This window comes from Mesoplodon mirus, assembly GCF_964341445.2.
Source record: "Mesoplodon mirus genome assembly, chromosome: 9".
NCBI classification, from domain to species: Eukaryota; Metazoa; Chordata; class Mammalia; order Artiodactyla; family Ziphiidae; genus Mesoplodon; species Mesoplodon mirus.
In genome coordinates, this window is record NC_138985.1 from 92,126,959 (window position 1) to 92,151,109 (window position 24,151).

The 24,151-nt window shown below is 37.2% G+C and overlaps 1 protein-coding gene across 1 annotated transcript in view; it reads right to left on the reverse strand.

The window, feature by feature from the left end:
- Positions 1-24,151, reverse strand: part of TNPO3 (transportin 3) — a 322,931-nt gene that overhangs the window by 15,158 nt on the left and 283,622 nt on the right. Inside the window, exons 11-24 of the mRNA XM_082632672.1 lie at positions 23,992-24,130; positions 22,634-22,780; positions 20,457-20,564; positions 18,657-18,748; positions 16,564-16,703; positions 14,081-14,272; positions 12,326-12,417; positions 11,365-11,441; positions 9,772-9,832; positions 8,553-8,693; positions 5,508-5,624; positions 4,546-4,640; positions 3,159-3,315; positions 1,459-1,626 (exon numbers count right to left, since the gene is read on the reverse strand). Coding sequence (XP_082488798.1) covers positions 1,459-1,626; positions 3,159-3,315; positions 4,546-4,640; positions 5,508-5,624; positions 8,553-8,693; positions 9,772-9,832; positions 11,365-11,441; positions 12,326-12,417; positions 14,081-14,272; positions 16,564-16,703; positions 18,657-18,748; positions 20,457-20,564; positions 22,634-22,780; positions 23,992-24,130 — 1,726 coding nt within the window. The remainder of the gene's footprint in view (positions 1-1,458; positions 1,627-3,158; positions 3,316-4,545; positions 4,641-5,507; positions 5,625-8,552; positions 8,694-9,771; positions 9,833-11,364; positions 11,442-12,325; positions 12,418-14,080; positions 14,273-16,563; positions 16,704-18,656; positions 18,749-20,456; positions 20,565-22,633; positions 22,781-23,991; positions 24,131-24,151) is intronic.

The window sequence follows — 24,151 nt, forward strand, 5'->3', positions numbered from 1 at the left end:
AGATTGAAATGGAACAGGTGTTGTGAAGAGCCAGCAAGGGAACTACAGGTGCTATTCATTCCTGAAGCACTTGAGCTAATGGAAGAACTGCAGAGCTATTTGATGAAACCAAAGTCACAGAGGAGCCTCACAGAGTTTGATGAGTAAGAATTAAGGTTCATGGAGGGGACTTCCCTGGTGGTGCTGTGGTTAAGACTCCACGCTCCCAATGCAGGGGGCCCAGGTTCTATCCCTGGTCAGGGAACTAGATCCCACATGCATACCACAACCAAGAGTTTGCATGCCGCAACTAAGGAGCCCGTCTGCCACAACTAAGACCCGGAGCAACCAAATAAATAATTAAAAAAAAAAAAAAAGTTAAGGTTCATGGGGCTGTTTCTGAAGTAGAAACCTAGAGAAAATGTTAGAAATCCATTACACATCTACCATCTACCCTACATGTGATTGTTTTTCATTTGAGTGAGCTAACGATCAAGTAATGCATATGCCTAAGACAATTTACACTAATCATTGAATTGTGGAGATGAACACACAAATCCAAGACTAGGCAGAACTTTTGCCTCAGTAACATTAGGGTCTAAGAGTGAAAGTGTACTTTTTTTTGTGAAACTGCTGAAATTGAGTCTAAGAACTGCAATCAGTGATATAAAATAGGAGATAACATTAAGATGTACAGGGACTTAAAAGTTATAAGATACTTATGTACCTGGATTTCTGTGGTTCAATCAAGTCAGCTCACATTAGGTCCAACTGTGTACTTTTCTGAACTGCTTTTATATTAATATTACAAATTATAAACCTCATTAAAAAAATAATTTACAGGCTATACACTATATGCTACCATTATACTCAAAACTTTCATGTAGTACACACAACCTGATTTATAATCATGTGGCCCAGTACTAAAATTAGTTGGACATTACTGGATAGCCTAAAAAAAACTTGCATGCTCAGGTGATAAAGAACCTGGTTCAAGAACTGAAGCAGGATATAAATAAATCCAAAGGGGAAACAAATCTAGCTATAGATTGTAGGCTAGTTTTATATGCATATGCCTCCAAATGCTCTGGCTAGATTTATTACCAAGGAACCATATAATCCTATTTAAGGAACCTGAAATGAATGAACACTTCTTGAATAACCTGTAATATGGGCATCTCTCACAAGTGAACAAATTTCCCACTGGCCAGCCACATAGCTGAATTCAATGCTTAGTATTCACTTTTGGTAATAAATAAACCCTATGACAGTGACACAAACATGTTTTCAAGAACCCTTCTATAGACCCCTTCATTTAACAATTAAACTTAGCAATATACCTAAATCAGGTTCCACGAACATACAACAGGACTGGTTTCAAAGTTATAGTCAGCCTCTCAAGGAACTGTTTAGGACTTGTTAGGGTTAGGGACTAACCCTAACCCTAGCCCTTTAAAAAGATTATGAAAACAATCTTACCGGTCTGTCAACCTGCATGATCTCCCAGAGCACTTCGGCCACATCTGGTAGGGTGTATGGGGGGAGACAGAAGCAGCACGTGTGAAGCAGCTGGCTTACAAGTTGCTGTCCAAGCTGGTTCATCACCTGTCCAATCAGTTCTTTCCGTAATTCAAAGTCTTCTTCATGCTGTAAGAAAACAGAACAGCAAAATTCTAATTTCAACTTTCCAAAGAGCAAGTACTCTTTCCCCTTTAGTCTGGTAATCTCTCTTTCCCGGGGAAGAAAGTATATATGACAGCTGGATTCACAAGATCCACTAAATGTTCTGTCACCAGGAAGAAAATATTAAGAGTTTAGTTTCAAGGAAATGGGCATGGGCTTCAGCTGAGATTAACCTTAACCCTTAGGTTTTTTAAAGTTTTTTTTTTTTTTTTAAATAAATTTATTTATTTTATTTTTGGCTGCATTGGATCTTCATTGCTGCACGCGGGCTTTCTCTAGTTGCACAGCGAGCAGGGGCTTCTCTTTGTTGTGGTGTGCGGGCTTCTCATTGCGGTGGCTTCTCTTGTTGTGGAGCACGGGCTCTAGGCGCACAAGCCTCAGTAGTTGTGGCACTCGGGCTCTAGAGTGAAGCCTCAGTAGTTGTGGCGCACGGGCTTACTTGCTCCGCGGCATGTGGGATCTTCCCGGACCAGGGCTCGAACCCGTGTCCCCTGCATTGGCAGGCGGATTCTTAACCACTGCGCCACCAGGAAAGCCCAACCCTTAGGTTTTTCATGAATAGAACACAGAAGAGAAACAATGGCTAGAGATTAAGGGTAGCAATTTTCTTAACCTTTTTTTTTCTGTTAAAAAATAATTTAAAGTATCTGTATTTCCTTTTTTAAAAAGCAACTGAAAAAAAGAAGACTTCTACCAGATACCTAATCTCTATCAAAAAAAATCTTAACTTATTTTCTTCCTTCTTAGTCTTTGAATATACATATTTCTAATATGTTGAAAAAAAAAACTTTTAAAGTGGCTTTCACTTCTAGTTATTTTCTTCTTTTCCCTCTCTCTTTTTACTGTCAAAATTCTTCAGTAATTAGCCTAGTCACATACTTAATTCTTCACTGCTCTCCCTTACCTTCAATTCTACTCCACATCTAGTCAAACCTACCTTTGAAAATTTTGTGAACCACTTTACTACTCCAGCCAAAAAGGTCTCTTAAGTGTCTACTAGTATACTTAGTACTATCCTAACTTTCTCTGATTATGATTTATACCCCAGTTAGATTTTCCTCCCCTCTCCAATCCATCCAAATGGCTCCACTGAGGTCCTTCCTCTTCCAGAAAGTTATCCCAACCTACTTCTTTCCAAAGAGTTTTCCCTCCTCTGATCTCATAGCAATCATGACTTTTATCACTTATCTGACAATCAAATACTGCCTTGTTGCTGTTGTTTAATTCTTTATAACCGTATCTGTTTCTCTCTTCAATTAGACACCAAATGCCTTGGGAGCAGAGATATTTTCAGACTAGTTGATACAGCTTACAACACTTAGTACAGGTTGTCTTAAATCTACTAGTTGATATTTTGGTTACTGAATGATTCACTATGGAATATGCCTACCAACACAGATCAAATAAGGAGATGTTGGTCTTCCCCTAAGGAATGAGAAAGAGATATGAGAAAACAATGAGCTACAAAGTAGAAAGACTACATTGTTTATACTTACATCATTGGCTACCCCTGTGTGGATGAGGTCTCGTAGGAACCTCATGACACTACAGTTGGCATCCCGGTGGTCCAGGGTAGTAGAGGCAATGGCCCATTGTAAGATAGGGATGACAACCTGGCTCCTCAGCAAGGTAACAGGGCTACGCTGAATAAACCTGGTGTGGAAAGACAAGCTAGGTATAAATGACAGGATTAGGCTATAAAAGCAGCCAGTGTAAACGGCAAAACTATGGAGACAGGAAAACGATCAGTGATTGTTAAGGACTGAGGGAGTGGAGGGTAAGGGGATGAATAGGTGAAGCACACAGGATTTTTAGGGTCATAAAACTATTCTGTATGATACTATAATGGTGGATATATGTCATTATGTCATTACACATTTGTCCAAACCCATAGAAAGAACACCACCAAGACAGAACCCTAATGTAAACTATGGACTTTAACAATGACGTGTCAATGGAGGTTCATCAATTCTAACAAATGGACCACTCTGGTGGGGGATGTTGATAGTAAGGGAGGCTGTGGGGAAGGAGCGGGGAAGCTAGGGGTATATGGGAACTCTATACTTCCCACTCAGTTTTCTCAGATCCTCTAATGTTTACAGAGAATCTCCAAGAAAAAGATAAAACATTGTTCCAAATTTATTTTACCAGGCAACAATTTGTGCAAAGAGCATCTCTACAGATTGATTTTTCAAGGAACACACCGGGAAAACAGGTTGACAACCCACCCAACAATTCTCTCATACCAACACACATACGCACACACAAAAAAGCGTTTTCTAACTTGTCCAAAAATTAACAAAAAAAACAGTGTTCATTACTAACTGATCTGGTTCAAATTCCTGAGCTAAGGACTTAGAATGAATACAAATGTCAGTGTTACTAGTAAAAGGAATTTAAGCAACAAGTGGGGTGGCTGACTAGGGGTAGAGGTGGGAAGTACATACCAGATAACTTCTAAGGCACCTTAAAAGCCTAAGGATTTTTTATTCTGAGATATGATTATATCTAAAGGATGCTAAGCTTCTCAAGGAAAAAGTTTAAGTAAAGAATGATATCATAGTACCATAAAATGTTAAAACTACATGGGATTCTACAGACTGTCTAGTCAAATATTCTTGCAAAGCTCATTTTTATTGTCTTGGGCATGTTCCCTCCTTCATGCAAGGAAATCAGTTATATTCCCCTGTTCTCATCCAACTCTTCTTCATTTATGGGAATATTCTGGTTCACGATTTAACTTTGGGTTATGAACCATTAATCTATACCTACTCCTCTTACCTCATTTTACAGAGAAGGAAACAGTTAACTGTTAGGTGACAAGATCAAGCAGTGATGAGGATGAGCAATAAAAAAAAAGGGTTGCTCTTCAGAAGGACTGACCTGGTGGCTAGCCTGAATAGGTCGTCCACAGTGTCAGGGTGATTCTGGAGCCCATTCTGCTGTTCTAAGAGCTGAAAGGTGGGCATGCACAGTGCCTAGAAAAGAAGTGATTTTAAAACAAATGCTTGTAAATTAATGCCATGGGATTCAGACTTGCTAAATATCATAACATATACAAAGAGAACAAAGAGGGGAAGCACAGTTAAGTAAGAAAAGAAAAAGACTTTGATGAGAGGTCAACAAAGGGAAGATATAAATCTTTCTCAGCTGACAGAAACAGTCTTCACATATGACGTCCACATTTCAGAAAGGGTTGAGGGTACAGATTTCTGTTGATGAAACTGGGTAGATGTCACCTCAAATTTTTAGAAGTTTCTGAAAGTGAAGACTGTGCTCATGTACTAGATATGGTCTGGTCCACTAAGGGAGTAGTTGATGTTTTAATAATAATAACTATGAAATGTCAATTTTAAAGGGAAAGACATCTTGGGAAAAGGAGCATTATGATTTAACTCCCTAATATATTTCCCCACCCTGTGAATAGGAGAGGGTAAAAGCAGTATATCAGGAGACTTTTCCAATGCCTGCTATTTACCCTAAGACCATCCCTTCTAAGTAAACTAGTTCATTGGCTGTTCCAGGCAAGAAATCAAAAACAGAATCATGCTTGAGCTTAGAGATCCTTTATTTTAAATCCATTTGCCCACCTTCCCACCCTCCAAAAAAATCCTATCTCTGGCTAGCATAAATCAGACAGTAATAACTGTAATGACCAGTACATTTGTGTGGTCAATCTCTCTCTCATTCTCCCAAGCAGGCCTGTCCAGAGAACAACTAGTAAGTTCTACCTCCCTATTATTAGGACATCATCATGCCAGGGAAGGAAATATGAAGAAGCAACAGAATTAAAGACATGGTGAAGAACACACTGCTAGGCCTTTAGACCCTCCAAGAAAACATACCTGGAGCATGTCTAGTAGTCCTTGCCGACAGCCCTCTTCCATGCCATACTCATCCACAAGGATACTACCAAGGTACAGGAAACAGGAATGCTGATGTACATGGTAAACATTCACCATCTGCCAAGGGAAAACCCAATTAGTTCAATTCTTTACCCCTCAAAAAGTATCAGCTTAGGACTTCCCTGGTGACACAGTGGTTAAGAATCTGCCTGCCAGTGCAGGGGACACGGGTTCGAGCCCTGGTCTGGGAAGATCCCACATGCCGCGGAGTAACTAAGCCCTTGAGCCACAACTACTGAGCCTGTGCTCTAGAGCCCGTGAGCCACAACTACTGAAGCCCGCGTGCCTAGAGCCTGTGCTCCACAACAAGAGAAGCCACCGCAGTGAGAAGCCTGCGCACTGCAACGAAGAGTGGCCCCCGCTCGCCACAAGTAGAGAAAGCCCGCACGCAGCAATGAAGACCCAACGTAGCCAAAAATAAATATTAATTAATTAATTATTTTTTTTTTAAAAAAGTATCAGCTTAGGTAGCTGTCTGGAGGAAGAAATTCTGAGATAGACTGGTCTCTTCTCTTTAAGACAATGTAGTAAAGCTTGTTGGCAACATTTTCTAAAACATAGGGCTCAATTCCTCAATTATTTTCAAGTACTCTATTTAGAGTTCTTTCAAGCCTTTAATCTTTTTTTATCTTTCCAAAACAATGTTGTAGGAGAGTTGTATAATACTTCAAGCTGGAACCATTAAGGAGTTATTATCCAAGGCTTGTGTAATATTTACAAAACCCTAACAATATACCTTAATTTTCCAACCTACAAGTTGCTCTTATTTGCATCAAAGGTAATTCTTTTTTTAAAAAACCACCACAGCAGGAACAAAATATCCAATGCCCCTCATATTAGAGGAGACTCTGAAAGCATTGTTTAAATTGGCTTCTAAATCCCTCTATCTAATCATCTGAGTAAAAACAGTGTTTCCAATCAAGATATCTGAATCTCTACAGAATAAAAATTTTAATACAATATAAATATTTAAATTAAATTATTTGTTTAGGGTTTTTACCCTACTATCCTCCAAAAATTAAGAGGCCACTGTACATTCATCTACTTAAAATGCCATCACATGGGAATCCCCTGGCAGTCCAGTGGTTAGGACTTTCACTGCCATGGGTCCAGGGTTCGATCCCAGGTCGGGAAACTATGATCCCACAAGCTGCGTGGTACAGCAAAAGGGGAAAAAAAAGCTCATGCAACATGTATGTATTCAGCTTATTATATAAATTCAATTCTTTGAGCTTGGTGGGAGCGGAAGGGTAGAGTAACTGGTGCTTATCAGCATATACCATGAAAAGAACACGAGATGGGAGCTATGAATCTGTTCAGTGTTGTATACTCAAAACTATATGCTGTACTAAACGAACAATATAAATTACGGGTTGGCAAACATTTTCTTTCTTTTTTTTTATTTTTTATTTTATTTTTTTATTTAACAAATTTAATCAGTTATACATATACATATGTTCCCATATCCCCTCCCTTTTGCGTCTCCCTCCCACCCTCCCTATCCCACCCCTCCAGGCGGTCACAAAGCACCGAGCTGATCTCCCCGTGCTATGCGGCTGCTTCCCACTAGCTATCTACCTTAGGCAAACTTTTTCTTAAAGGGCCAGATGGTAAAAGTTTTAGGCTCTGCCGGCCTTACAATCTTTTGACTACTTAACTTTGCCACTGTAGCACAAAAATGGCCAATAAGCAATAATTAGATGAATAAGCATGACTATCTCTCAGTAAAGCTTTATTTACAAAAACACGTGGCAGGCCCACTGGTTGTAGCTTACTGACCTCGAATTTATGGGATTTTTGTCACATAAGATGCTACCCTATGCTACTGGAATAAAAGAATAACATAAAAGTCATGAAGGTATCCTCCAATAGCAAAGGGGAGTTAAATCACATTGTATTGGACCCAGAACGTATTGACCTGAAGGGGACACTTGACCAGAGGTGGACACAGCCTAAATGCAAACATATACTATTGTACTCAGGGTACAGTAAATGCAGAAAATCACTAAAAATTAAAATTCTGTTAAAATATTTACCTGTACAAACTTTAACTCTTTAACTCTAATCAAATCTACAATTTAAGGAGGCATGGTCACGTAAGTGCCAACTGACACTGCAACAGCATGACCCTGGCTCAGGAGAGCTTCCTTAAGAGTGAGGCAGAACTTGAGGGTGCACTCACTGTCAGAGTCAGCCTGATAGATGCCCTGCCCAGGTGGAGAAGGGTCACTTCAGGTTGGCTGGGTGGGGTCTAGCCTGAAGCCCTGTGGTAGTTCTCCTAACAGCACGAGTGCAAAATTTGAGAAGGTACTTGCTCAGAGTCCTGCAAATGCAGGACTGGCACTTTGCCTCACCTCCATCAATTTTGTGCCCATGGCACCTCACTTGCCTATATCTAGTTCCGGCCCTACTGTAAGGTTAACACCAACATAAATTACTCAGTGAATTAAGTCACTAGTCATAGGTGTCTCATACAGAATATTCTAGACATGAATATGATCTCAGAGAGCCATGTACAGTGAGGCACACCAACATAATTACATACTAATCTTGGTGATTGAAAGAGTCAAATTTATTTCTTGACAAGTAAGAGATTTATGTAAATAACTAACTATGGTGAAGAAAGAAGAAAGTCTCTTTGGGTCAGAAATAGCAAAGTTTGACTTGCCACATTTTTAAAAAGGAAATTAATATAAAATGCTTAACATGGGTATATAAGAGCTGAGCATTAAAGTCATTCCCATTTCTGAATTCCACACTGAAATGTGCTCCTATTTAGACTATCACTATACAGAACAGATTACAGGCTACTTGCCTTATAAATAACATACCTACCACAGGCACTACTTATCTCTTTCAAATATATTTTAGTTTGTATTTAAGAAATACAAAAATGTTTCATTTCATCAGCAGAGTTTTTGTTCTAAAAGGCTCCTATTTCAAAATTCTGTATACTCTACATTTTCCCTCTTGTAGAGAACTCACCTGTGTGACTAGTGGCTGCAGCAGGGCTGCAGATCCTTTGCCTACACAGCGAACAGCAAAACGGAGGCATCTGCAACAACGTTCTACAATCCGATTATCAGCCCGGTGCTTATTTAGAGTCTCAGATAAAACTGGCCATATCTGAGTCAAAAGTGAAAAGAGCACAGAAAGAGAATGAACAACTAAGTGCTGAAAATAATGCTCCCAAGTTGGTAACAACTTATTTGGCTTTTAAATAATTTGGAAAAATCTTTCTTTATAGGAACACACATGGCCTGATTCTGGTCAGTGGGTGTGTATATATGTGCTGAGGTTCAATACACTACCCATCACTGAAACAACTACTTCTTAACAGAAGCACAATGACTCTTTACAACACAGAGGAGCATGTCTAACTTTATGAAAAGACAAAGATACATATTTTCCTAAATTCTGGACTTCCTGATTTAGGATGGGAAGAAGCGGAATGAATTATAGAGGAAGAGATATTTACAGACAGTTCCAATAAGTTGGAAGACCTTGAACGAAAGGACTAGAGCTAAGGAAATGGTAAGACTTGATACCACTGAACACTTAAGGATATTTGGTGTTTCCCTCCTGAAGTCTCAAAAGCACTTCTCAGAACATGCCCTCTGATCCTCACATTACCCTCATTTTTTTAAAAAAGTACATTATCGGGCTTCCCTGGTGGCGCGGTGGTTGAGAGTCCGCCTGCCGATGCAGGGGACACGGGTTTGTGCCCCGGTCCGGGAAGATCCCACATGCCGCGGAGCGGCTGGGCCCGTGAGCCGTGGCCGCTGAGCCTGCGCGTCCGGAGCCTGTGCTCAGCAACGGGAGAGGCCACAACAGTGAGAGGCCCACATACCGCAAAAAAAAAAAAAAAAGTACATTATCAAAGAGGAAACTAACTATGATGGTTAACTGGCTTTGTAAAAAAAATTTTGCCGGTAATGATCATGCCTCCCAGCAACAATAAGATTCACACAGTTAATCTCTCCCTACTTTGGCCTTTCAGTGCATTTCCCCACAGCCTGTTTTCTTACCAAATTTAAAATCAAAAATATTTATTTGGATGGTTCTGTTCCTCTTTTCATTGATATTTAAAGCATATCAACAAATTGAATCTTCCTGTGAACCTAGAAGACAGTACCTTCTCACTTTAGTTACCCAGAGCCTTATAAGGAAAAAGGAAGATCCACAGGCATACAATAGCACTTACTTCCTGTATGACTTTTTGGCACGGATGAGTCTGTCCATTCTCCACAATGGGATTGGTGTGTCTGGGGAAAGACAATGGCCCAAATTAGCGAGAAAGAAGAGCAATTTCATCAAGGACCCAGGGCCCTAATCCCTGTTAGTTTACTTAGTATTAGTATCATTCTCACCAATTAAAGAAAACCAGAGTATTTTTAAGACTCAATACCTTTTCCTCCCACTCTGTTCAAACAAAAGCACAGTTTAAATCATCCCATCAATTTTTTCTCACCTTTAAGCCTCTTCTACTGTAACATGTAAATTCAATCCAACTCTGGCTACATGGGCTGTGGGTGTGGGGCGCTACAACTATCCTTTCCATCTTTTTTCCCTTTATAAACCTGAATATGTAGTTTCTTCCAAACTAATAAATATATTCAGATTGTCTGAATCCACTATGAGAAACCAAGTACTGCTTCATTCCCAGCATTAAAAGGCAAAAGCATTAGGTACCCTGGTCTACCAAAGACGTTTCTCATGGTTCTAGTCTAAATCCAATGATACACAACATGGGCCCACCCACAGTACATCCAATCCAACTATTTGTCTAGTTCTAGAATCCACTAATTTGAAGGAAAGCAGGAAAAAACAAACAAAAAACCCACAAAAAACCCCCACTATGATTAGCTACCTACCTCTTTAAAGGAACAAAATTCTTTAATTTTAAAAAGCTCAATGGCAACTCAATAAAAATCTAATTTTTAAAAAATCAGGGCATGTCCACCTTTTGCAGATTTTCTTTCATTTATTGTGAAATAGGAGTTATTGTTAATAGGCTCTCAGAATGGTATGCAACAGGGCTCCCCTAATTATATAAGGAAAGCATTATACCAACTCAGAAAAAGATACTTGTAGACAAGAACTAACAAGCTAAAACAACACCTCAGTTTTAATTTCTTCCACATAGGTTTTTATGCAACTATTAATTGATATTCCAGTTATACCTACAGGACTCGCAAATTATATTACACAACTAATTATATTATGTAACTAAGAAAGGATCACTCTTTGAACACTGTCACTCTAATGCTGTTTTAATCATTACGCTCCTCTTGACTTCAAAGAAAGTTTAATTTCACCTGGTTACTGAAGAGGCTTTATTATTTGTTTGCACCCATACACTATATAGCAATGACTCTGAAAGGGTAGTCCTTGGAATAGAAAGCAACAGCATCTGGGAACTTATTAGAAATGTAAATTCTTGGGTCCTATCCAAGATCCAATCCATCAGACACTCTGGGAATGGGACCCAGCAATCTGTTGCCTTGGTAATTTAAGTACTACAGGCAACTTTGTTGCATGTTAAAGTTTGAGAATCACTGATCTAGAGACGTAGAGAATTAATTACATTTTAAAGGGTCTTTTGACAAAGGTCTACCAAAAATAAATTCTTAGAATTTGCCTTTGCAATTGTAATAGGACTAAATTAGTCTCCTGACAGAGGGAGTTTATAGGAGGTACTCGGAAGTTGGAGGAAAAAACACTTCCTTACTTCAATACATAATGGTTTCATTTGAGCTTTTAACCCAGGGCAGGAACCTGGCATCTCTCTTCTTACCTAAATATCACTGCAAGGCGATCTAAGAACACAGTGGGATCTGAGGATATGCCGTTGCTGGGCTCCTGAGACAAGAGCTGAAGAGACAGATATTAACACCCAGTCATTACACATACAAACCCACAGCAAACACTGCAATATATACCCTTGTACATCAACCTCTGTCTCAATCTCTGATTATTTCCTTGTGACAGATTCCTGAAAGTTACTCAAAATGGTAAAAACTTTTAAATTCATATTAGCAAATTATTTTCCTCCATCTTACTGCATCCTGGCCAGGAATGCGTATTAACTTTTACTATATGATCATTGTGGAGTAGAAAACAGTATCGTTAATTTTTTCCCATTTTCTTTTACAATGTTTAGGATATTACAGACATTATACATTATAATATAGATTATATGTATTATACTATATAATATATATTTATATTATACTTTTATAATATAAAGCTTCAAAATTATTATAGCTTTATAATATATTTTATGAGGTAAGGCAAGTTGCCACCTCTTACTCTTCTTTCCTAAAATTTCTTAGATACTTCTACCAGCACATTATTAGAGATAAACTTTAGAGTCACTTTGTCAAGTTCTCCTAAAAATCCCACTGGTATGTTCATTGCTATTGTACCATAAAAGTAATTTGAGAAGAGCTGACGTTTTTACAACACTCTTCAAGGAAACATGGTAGGTTATGGTTTTGGTTGTTAACTTGAATGGTGTTTTTCCCACTGTCATCTTGTAAATGGTATTTCTGATACAGTGAAAATCTACTGATTTTGGAATACTTATTTCATATATATAGCTACTTTGATAAACTTATTAATTTTAATAACTTCTCAGTTCATTCTCTTGGCTTTTCTGGTTAGATAAAAGACCACCTGCAAATAAAAAATTTTGTCTTTTCCTTTCTAACATGTAAACATTATATTTGTTTCACCCCTTACTTAATTGGACTCACCTTTTTCAATGCCATAACCTGAACAGAACATAGTTCACTAAGACATTCAGTAATCTTATCCAAAGGTAATCTGGCTAGGACAAGTGCTGTCCCTGAAAGACAAAAGATGATACAAATGAAGAAAATAAAAGCTGAACTGAGGTAATTCATTGGTCTACATCATATGGCTAACAGAAAAGGATGACTGGTTCCATTCTTTCAAAAAGATCAGCACTGTTTTTAAATTATAATAGTTTGTTATTTATGGTTGGGTTTTTCTTTACTTGGCTTAGAAGACCATACTGACTTTCACATTTACATTTACAACTGAAGTTAATATTAAACTATTTCTCCTCAGCAGCCTATTGGTTTAAAGATGTTTAAATACATAGCCCCACTTCCAATTCTTCAAAGATTTAAATGAGTGCTTTGAACAGAAAAGTAATAGTTAAGTTTGCCTTTCTTTCATTTTTAAATAGTTGCAAAAATCTCCCCTCTCCCTTTTCCCCCCAAATAAACAGTAATAAAACCATAAACCTTCACATTTGAATAAAAAACTGATTCTTCTTGACAGTCTATAAACCATGGATGAATTAGATTTTTTATTTAAAACTAGGGGGAAAAAATCTAACATACAATTTTCTCCTTTTAATTCATCCCTATAGAAAAGAATGTTACTAAAAAGTTTTCTATATCTAGAAGATACCACTGATATAACTGGGATGCCACATTCTAAGTTAGACGTCACATTAGCATCAAGGTTAAATTTCACTAGAAAATGACAAGATGGCAGCAATACCCACTGGCAGTAGTTAAGAAAAATCTGACCTGATTTAATGCCAGAAAATGTGGCAAAAGAAGATTGAAAAGAAAAGAAAATCTGTCTTGAAAATGCATAGTTACATTGGCTGGTAGGGAACCTGATCGTAGAAGTGAGAAAGAACGGTTAGTTGACATTTAACAGTCATCCAATCTGGACAAGGCTGTCTGCCACTCACAGAGACTTAAAAGATGCTGCACAGGCCGTATTACCCAATCTTTTATTTGATATACCCCAATAAAAGATTGCTCAATCTTTTATTTGATATACTAGCTTTAAGGATTTCACTACCTCACAGGACACCCTGATTTGTTTTCAGAAAGTATGGTTACAAAGCATTTTCTTTCTAGGAGCCAGTAAACTGTCAACAATCAATTCCTCATAAAATAAACCTGTTCCCTCTTTTCTAAGATAATCTTTCAAATATTTAAAAATAGCCACTGTGTTAAAGTCTCCTCTAAGTCTTTCCCCCTAGCATAATATCTCTAGTTCTTCCATAACTCTGAGTTTCATCACCACCCTGGCTGTTTGCCTCTTGATCAGGGAAGACTGATCAGTACTGGTTAAAGACCATTAAGCGACCAGAACCCTTGGCTTCTAGTTATAGGACTGAGCCAGGCACACTACCTTTAAATTTCCACTTATTTCTTTGGTATAGCAATGCTTATTTGGTCTCCGTTTTTATTCTTTCCCCCAACTCAAAAAGGAACTATGTTCAGTTCCAATGTGTTGTCTCCACTCAAAATCCAGGTTCGTGCTATAAATACTGTAAGCACTTTGTACTAGTTATATAGCCTTAAAATATTCTAAGAATGCATGTACACATAATCAACACCCTCCCCTCTGAGTGACCTTCCCCATAACTGAGTAAACTGCCACTGAAAAGTGGGATACCACTGATATAACACCTAGAAGTGGCTTAGAGACTGTTCCTTCTTAATATCTTAAGTAAGTACCTTTTAGCAAGCCCACAGCAGCTTCTGGAGACAACATGAAGGAATCAAGGGAACGGGCAATCTCTAGGAGTCCATGAAAGTGCTGAGCCATGTGGTCTCGGCAGACAGAGCAAATGTTATGAATGGCTTTGGCTGCAGCAGAAGCCAGAGGTTTTTCACACAGTCCTTTCATCAAATAGCCCAACACAGGGTCTAAGGAGAAAATCCATACGTAAAGATTACATTATTTGAAACTCAAGGAAAACTTCTATTTGTTAGAACAAAGGTTTTACATTCCCTTTTTAAGCAAAAGAACCATTTAAAAAAAATGAAATGTGGGGCTTCCCTGGTGGCGCAGTGGTTGAGAGTCCACCTGCCGATGCAGGGGACACAGGTTCGTGCCCTGGTCCGGGAAGATCCCACATGCCGCGGAGCGGCTAGGCCTGTGAGCCATGGCCCCTGAGCCTGTGCTTCCAGAGCCTGTGCTCCGCAACGGGAGAGGCCACAACAGTGACAGGACCCATGTACCGCAAAAAAAAAATAAATAAATAAAAATGAAATGTGTTTAAACTCCAATGTTTTTACATATAAAAATGGAGCTAATCTCACTGACAAATGGTGTCAGAGAGAGTCCTATCTATTTATCTTCCATTTCTTTCCTTGTGGAAATCAACTGTTGCTTGTTGCTAGGGCTTCACAGAGCACGGTTTGAAAACCACTGATTCAGTCTGAAACCACTGGTGGATATAACCAAGTATTAATAGGGTAATGTAAGAAAGACGATAAAGCTCAGAGAGTACCATTATACTCAGAGATTAGTCACTTTGTTTAAAAAAAAAAAAAGCAGTCTACATTAATCAGGACAATGAGTTATCTAAAGCTGACACTTTTATACTTGCTTCTTTATAATTATAAAAGGCCCCCAACCACACAGATGGATCTTCAGCACTTCTAAAAGAATTAATTCATTATGTTTTACTTTCTGCCAAATGTAAGCGTTCTAAGAAAAGTGATTACAAAGGCGAATTCCTATAAAGCAAATCCTAGTTATCCTTTACCTTGCTTCATAAAAATCAGAACGTTTTTCTATGAAGAAACCCTAAGAAAAATCATACATGGTTAAAGAGCACTTTATGTGTACTACAGAGTAACCACATACCAAACCTTATAAAAGAAGCAATCTCTGAAAGCCCATTTAAAAGTTATCTCCGTTTCTAGTCTAATGACAAAAACAATGCACCAACCCAGCATGAACCTGCTCCCCTCCACACACACAAAAAAAGGCCTGTTTAGCATGGGAATCAGAACTAGAATCTAAAACCTAGTCCACGCAACTCAAATACTACAGGCTTCAATGATTCTCAAATTAAATATCTGTGTTTTTGACTATTCTAGAGTAAGTATGAACACTCAGCAATTTGTCTTCTAATTGAGGCACAAATTTGAATGAGATACTACAGGTGGTACTGAATGTAAGTCTTAACAAACAGATAAACCCACTTAGTTTCTTTGTGGAAAAAGTGTTCAGAAAAGAAAGCCAAATTTTGAGACAGATAATGGAAGTGAAGAGATTTAAGAATTAGAAAACAGGTATTTTGGAAAAATTTTTAAATGGTATGTTGAACTTGAAAGTGACTCAGCTATGATGTAATAAGCTTATCTATCTTATATGTTCTGTATACAGAAACAAGAAAATAGGAACACACATCTCTTTTTAAGTAAGAGTTTCAGTCAATAAAAAAAGATCATGTGTAAAATAAAATCAAGTCGAAAGGTGGTAATAAAGATAAGTACAGCACAAACTTAATGATATTCACGAATTTGAGAATTCTTAAAATTCTCAGAATATATCAGTCTTGAACATCAGGTGGGTTTAATATATATTAACCTAGAAAAATTATTTAGTCTCTCTGTATTTCAGTTTCCTCATCTGCAAAATGAGGGGATAAGAATAAATTATTTCTAAATTTACTTTCAATTCTAAAGTTATTTTATATGATCTTTAGTTGTTTTTTCAAGTCAGTAACGGCAGCCAGAGGTTATATAACTCAACACTCTTCATTCTAGTTTGTACTTATTTAGTTTCAATAATAATTCTTAGTTTTTAAATGGAGCATGTATTTAACACTGAAATAACACACACACCCCTTTGCTTTAGCCTATTAGCAGCTTCTAGTTTAGAATTACAGGACAGTCTGATTAGCTCAAGCCTATGCCAAAGCCTAACAAAGACAGAAATAGTTACGCTGAAGCAGAGTACTAGTAGCAAACTGTTTCCCTATCTAGAGATCTAATCTTTCAAAGGTCCTTTCTCCAAAGTCTGATCAGATTATAAAATGTTGTATCAACTAAGTAATAACTCATATATTTAGTCTCAGTGTCTACAAACATTCTACCTATCAATAAAAGAGAAAGTAGGAAAACAAAAGCAAAAGTAAGAGAGAGAAAGAAAGAAATCAGAAAAATCAGAAGCAGCAGCTGCAGAGGAGAGTGTTCACACATACCAAGGAACTGAGGATTTCGATCAACCACTTCGCTCATCTCTCCAACCAATTCAATGCTGGTGTATCGCACAGCTGTATGTACGGTCTCTGGGAGACGGACAACTCCTTCTAGGACCTCCACAAGTGTTGGATTGTTCTCCCTGAGTTTAGAAGGCAAGTACTCAGAGTTACCAATTTCAGAGGTTAGGTTCTGGCTAAAAAACAGGCTGCAATGACACAAATCATTGCTAAAGGGTTTCTTTCTAAATAAATAACCATTTGGATAAAAGTGCTTAACATCTGGTATGAAAGTTTTTTAACCCTCAAAAAGGGGGAAAAGGCAGAAATGGAAGATATCATTGTTTCAGCTGAGAAGCATACTACTGCTCCTTAATCTTCTGAATGTCAGTGAAGTGTCTAAAGACACATCCTGCTGTCAAATAAGGCTCTTCAAATTGGAGAGGCAGGCAATTACTGTGGATCAAAGTCTTCTTTTAATGAATCCATTTTATTTATTCCTATATCTGCAGCACCTAGAACAGTGCCTGGCACACAGTGGGCACTCAATAAATATTGCTGAATGGCTAAATGAATGAATAAATAATTCTAGACCACTTGCTATTAGTTGTTATTCTCCAAAAGATTTCTTATAGCTGGATAATGGATACTTTAAGAACAGGTAAGCATGGGTGGGCCAGCTCACTAATTAAAGAAATAAGAACACAAGCTGTAGGAATAAAGGTGCCCTGACTTAGAACATGAGGGAAAATTAAAGTTATCCAAATACTTTCCACAGCTCCATGAATTAACTTTTTCCCTTTCCTTCTCTTTTTTTCACTCCCCAAGAATACTGGCTGAAGTTCTTTAAGCAGAGTGGAGGATGCCCCCAAAGTGGTAGAACGTAATCCAGAAATGAAAGATGTTTAAAATGCAAATAAATCCTGGATTAGTGCAAGAGCACTCCTTGCTGATAAGTCTATTAAGTCCTTCATACACTAAAAAAAATTGTAATCATGCAGTTGGCTTGAAATGTGGATAAACAAAAAACAAAATATAATCTTCTCTCATTTATGCCTTATGCTTCCTACGGGCACTAAGCTAATTATTGAGACTCTCTTCCCATCCTTTCTCATACCAACACAAATCAGTTAGATTATTAGTGTAATAATCTTCAGACTGTTACTGAGGTTCCAAAAGATACCAAATGGGTTTAAGATCAAATAGTGTATGTGATTCAGGACCAGAACTTCTTAATAGAGAAAAACAAACCTACTCTATCTCCTTAAATATTTACTGTATTAGAAACAACATAAGATTTCACTGACTAGATCCTGTAAGACAGCTAAGAAAGAAGCACTGTACATTTTATGAATACAAGCCTTAACCATCTCTCCAACCAAGGCCATGGACAGAGAGCTCAACTGCAGACATCTGATTACAATATAGGAAAACTTGACAGATACTAGCATTGATTTATAAACTCACAGAACGAAGTAAATTCTGTTTTTAAGGATTCATGTTGAAGTAATAAATAGAATTTCTATGCTAAGCAATTAGAAATCAAACTCTAATAATTTAAAATTTTCCAATGACAAAAACAAAAATAATAATTGCCCTTTAGAGTTTGCTATTCTTTTAGGTGAAATGGTACCTATGCCTGGCCTCTCTGAAACTTACAAATGACTCTCCAAGACAGGAAAAAAGGAGAACAATATAATTAAATATTTGTAAGGATAACTCACCCAAGGTCACAAAAGCAGGTGAGAGCCAAATTAGTGCCTATTCAAATGCTTTTAAGCAAGTGCCAACAATTTAACAGTCTAACAAATTTTTGATTATACCAACTTTCACAAGGGAACCTAGGTTGGGAAGATAAATCAGCATTCTTTTCCTAGCATCAAGAACAAAATAATTTTAACTCTAGGAAATGTGGTTAAAACATGGATATCAACAATGCATGCTACTCTGGACTAGACTCTAGAAGGCAGAAGACTAGACAGCATTATAGAAGTAAGAAGTTCTAAGAGTTTCCAAACATATCCCATATGAGAAAAATGTAATTTTCCTTCCTCTGATATTAAGAGTTCCCAGCAAAAGACTTATTAGACACTCACGGATCAACACTCTTTGCTATAGCAGCCATGATAAAGAGAACCGCTTCTGTCACCTCCCAGGGTGGGTTGCCTTCTTTCAGAGTAGAATATAACTAGAGAAGAAGAGGTGGATTATGGATCCATTAAAAGGAAAACAGAATAGAATTCCAGAATAAACAAAACAAAAAACTCTGTTAGTTAAAATAAATCTAGCCCCTTGTTTCTCAATTTATCTCTCAGAGCCAGGGAACAAATAGTATCTTCATTTTTCAAATCTTCACTAACTCTAAGTAATACTAGTTTAATATTTGAAACAAACCCATTTAGGTCCCCAAGAGTATATCAAGATTATCGTCTACCCCCACAAAATGAGTATTATGGAGAAAACAAAACACATTACACGAGTGTCTTTTCCTGGTCCTGATAACAACTCATAAATACATAAACACACTTAAAAATGAGATATAATGTAAAACCTCAGCATATGCATTGGCTTTACATTTCTATTATTTTAACTACTTGTCTGCATCAACACTAGTAGCATAGATTAAATTCCTAAAAAGTAGCTGTTCTGAAGCACCCATCACAATACCATGTCCAAGCAAGGGGAGATGGGGAAAGACCAAGCAGAATACTCAGAGATGTCCAGAAACTTCCCAGGGTATATCCATCAGTGGAATGTGACCGGGTGTTAGTCTAACTAAGATTTCTGTAGTCAAATAACACGCTGCTAGTTAAGACAAAATTAAACAATTCTCTTGTACAACTTCACAGAGCCTTTAAATATACTATTTAAGTCATTTTCCAGTTTTAATTGACAGAACTGTTTTTTTCTGGCAAAGAACATCTCATGAGACTGGTGTCCCACAGTCCACATCTTGGACAAGACTAATAATTTATATAAATTTGTAAATTGAGGCCTGGAGAAGAACAAGTAACTTGTTCAAAGCTGCAGAGCCAGTGAGAGAAGAGTTGAAATCTGAGCACAGGTCATCTGCCTGTGATCTGGGGATCTCACTAAATCTGCTTTCTAAGAATCCCCAACCCTTTCTAGTTAGGTCAAGAAACAAACTTTGTTTAATATAAAGAAATATAGTTACAATTTTATTAACGCTTTCTAGATCAGATGATGCCCCAAAATACACAAAATGCCTGGATTACCCATCCCTCCAAATTAGGTTAGTTCAGTATTGCTGACAAAGCATTAAAACTAGTATTTCAGGATTCAGAGCATGCTCCAGCAATATGAAAACCACCTGACATTATGCTAATGTTAAGTGATGTGGAATGGTGGTGACTGCAACCTTATGATGTAAAATGTTACTCACTGATTGTCAGGAAAACCACAGGACTATGATTCTTCTACTCTAGTATAGTCACCTCTGGGATGAAACTGCAAAGGAATCTAACCATAAATGTGAACAAAGGAAATGCCAAGTAACTAAGAGTTGCCAGGAGTTGATACATAATTATTAAAGCAGAAAAACTTGTCTATTTTCCTGGCTAGGTCCAAATTCCCTATAAGTATCTTGGGGGCTTTAAGGTTTATCCATGATCTTCCATTTCAACTGAACAAGTGGAACAACTCTCACTAGCAAGATTATAGTGTAAACCATAACTGAACTGTTCACTGCAATTGGCTTGTAAGATACTAAACAAACATAGCTACTATATGCCAGGCAGTGTGCTAGGCACCTGCATATCTACTGTCCCATTTAGCTATCAAGATTGAAGAAAAAGATGGAACACTTAGAGAAGACATAGAAGTTAACACAATTAAAGTGATTGGTAAAACTGCTAAGAATCTCCAAATGGGCTTACCTGAGCAAAACACTCCATAGACCCAATCAAGAAAATCAAGTCCTTCACCAGGTCTGACACCCTCATCCGAAACTCCCCAAAGTCATCAGTCTCCTCAGGAACCCCCTCCTAAAATTTCAAATCAGATAACATTTGTTTTAAACTAAGGCTTTCATTTACTTTATAAAATCAAGAATAAAAAAGCCATTAAGCAGTCCAGTCCCAATGAACAAAAAGATGAATCGCCTAAATCACAAAGACATTTTACTTTAGAGGGTATCCCAAACTTTTAGGTGTGTCAAGTCAATACAACCTATCCTCTGCCTTGACTATTAGAAATGCTTCTCTTTTTTTGTGTGTCCCAGCTACATCTTGCCTGCTGTTGGAAAAATCTGGAGTGGTGGGGGTGGGAAGTGACCTAGAAGAGGTGGTAACTTAAGAGTTTATTAGCCTATCTAGATAAGGCCTAGCTTTTTATTACTGAATAAGCCTCTGAAGCTTTACAGTGCAAGATCTACCAAAATCAACCATTATCACAAGAACTAGACACAGAATAGAATATTAGACTTTAAAAAGAATTTTATATAGGTGGACAGATACATAATAAGACAGGTATAGTAAAATATTAATGGTAGAATTTAGGTAGTAGGTATACAGATATTCACTATAAAATCATTTTCCCTTTGCTGTATATTTGAAATATTTCATTAAAAAATACAGAGATCATTTACATTTCATGCTTAAGTTTTTCTTATTCCAACACCCTCCTGTGAGTAAATTAAGGCTTACCAATTGTGAGATGGTTATGGGCATGTATAAGAATCTTGGACCATGAGTATCTGGGAAAAGCCCTTAGTATTATTGACAATTGCTGATCTAGTTCAACCTCCTTGCTTTAAGATGAAAAAATTAAAGTCAACGAATGAGGAGGAAACAATGGCTGTCTCAGATGAGATAATGAATTATAAAGCACTATACACCTACAAGTGTAAGGAATTACCTGCCAGGGAAATGGTGTCACAGAACTAGCAAAGGGAAGAAACGGATCAAGCAAGCACAGCCATTTAAACCAGAGCAGCCCGGCTTTTATTTACTTATCAGGCTTCCAAGCAATATGTAGCTGAAGATAAGATTCCTCAGTTTTAAAAAAAAAATTAGTGAAAACCACTAAACTAAATCATCACTAAGGTTCTGTGGAAACACAAAATACCATAACTCAAATAACAACATTAACATTAAAATGAATAGACAGTTTTCATGTGAGATTTAATAGTAAGCAATAGGAAAAAAACCCACACCAAGTTATAGGTTGAAGGACAGGGATATTAAACCAACCAACCAAAAGAATGAAATAAATGTTACAAAATTTGAAGTGACCAAGCAAAGAATGAGATTGAAGAGTTTTCCAATGGACTGTTTTATAATATTTCTAGTATATTTTATTCTAAGCAAATAGATTATATTTTATTTTAACTTATAAAATTAGTATAAGTAATATAAAGAAAAATTGCACATATGTGTCGGGGGGGAGTCATAAGTTATTTTCCACATCCTCATACAAATATTTCACCTTTGTGTTAGTTTTAATCCAACCACATATTTTATGCTATTAAAAATACATATTATAAAATCTGACATTATTTTTTCATTTAGCATACCAACTATTGCTATCTCAAGTTATTATTTTTAACTGCTGCATTATGATCCATCAGAATGCTACATAATAATATACATAACTCTTTAATATTCTTTGTTTTTTTGGGGGGGTAGACCATGCCACACAGCTTGCGGGATCTTAGTTTCCCGATCAGGGACTGAACCTGGGCCGCCAGCAGTGAAAACACCAAGTCATAACCACTGCACCACCAGGGAATTTCCTCTTCTAATACTCTTGTACATGGGTTTACCATTTTTTACTTTTATAGATAATGCTTTGTACATAAAATAGCAATTTTTTTCTTCTGCAGAATTATTTAAGGTGAATTCCCAGAAGAATAACTGGCTCAGCAGGATTGAGTTCTTTTTACATAGACCTAGCACTCTTCATTATACTGGTACTGACTTCTTCAGTGTAAGCTAGAGTGACAGAAAACCCACAGATTCCATTAGCTTTATTCTCTATCTTTTCAGTTCCTTTTCAAGTTAGCATTGAAAAGAAGAGGAAATCAAGACTTGATTAAGTAGAGAAGAAAACTTACATGGTCTGGTTCCAGCTGGCAGTGGCGAGCCAAGGCATGAAGCAGCCTTTGAATGTAAGCTTTGAAGATGCCATGAATAACTTCATCATTAGTTTTGTATAAATGCTCCCCTAGTCGGTACCAAAAGTTAAAGGAAATTTCTACTACCTATCAAATTAAAAGAAAGAGAAAAGATGGTTTATTTGAATAAGAAAAGAAGGCAGTTTTATTATTACTAGGGCCAATAGGAAAGAAACACTTTAAAACAATATGAGTGGAACCAGTTAAGAGGCCACCTTTTTTCTAGCAGATTTATTATTATCCTCCCAAATTATATCTTTCCATGTTAGGCCCAAAACTCCATTTAGGATGACTGGCTTTACATTCTCTGTCTAGCCTTGGGATAACTTCTCCAACAGTATACTGGATTCTGAATTTAGAGAAACAGATACAGAAATGGAAGTCTCTTTAAAAGTATTTTTTCCTAAATTCTGAAATTATTTCATTTTATTTTTGAGATTAAAACACTTCTCACCAGATAAACCACCTACAAATACCTGTACAAGCCACAGCTCATCTTACATATGGCACTGTTCAGAGGAATGATAATTATTAGGTAGTACAATACTTCTGCCCCAAAATGTTTTAAGTTTCAACAAAATCTAGATATCCTCATGAGATTATGTCAAGCAAATACACATTATCTTTTATATGATCAAAGAAAAAGGACTGAGACTCACAGGACTACTGAGCCCCTCCCTAAGAGGGGCCCTACCATCCTTTCCCATCAATGATCCAGAATGGAGCAATTTCAATAGAGCTAACCCAGCTTGGGAGTTCTTTCTCACTTATACTATTAAGAGGAGATAAAGCTTCTTGAATAAGGAGTTTGTTGTTTTTTTTTTTTAATCTAGCAAACTTAAAAGAGGCAGCATGTCTTAGAAATTTTGGGATGAAGAAGACTCTTTAAGTCCTTTCAATGCCATTCTCATTTTCATCCATAGTTTGGAAAAAACTTTTGTATGTTAAAACTTGTCTCCACAAGTTAAGATTTGGTATCTTTTCTTTAGCTATAAAGCTCTAAAGAATAACTGACGCTAGAGAGGGTGCCTCAGTGGAAAAGTAATAGGCTTTTTTGCTAACAGGTTCCTATACCAGTCAGCCCAGCTAACCAAGTAGGAAAATAGAAAAGAATCAAAGCCGAAGCCCAAATATATATATTTTAAAAAATTCAAAACAGAGGAAACTCCCCATCACATTAATTAAAAATAAAACTATGATTTCCCACAAGTAGAAAGCTGGACAGGAGAAAAGGGAATGCAGATAATATGTGACATACAACTTGGAAAATAATGGCATTAGCATAGAATAAACACTACCTCATATTGAGGGTGTCCTGCACAGATAAGAAGCAGTTCTAGAGTTCGTAGGTCCCCAAGGCCTTGGCCTGGAGTACAAACAATTTTTTCAAGAAAAGTTTCACACAGTTCAGTGAAAATACGGCAGTAATTCAGAACTCTGTAAATGAAAGAGGAATGA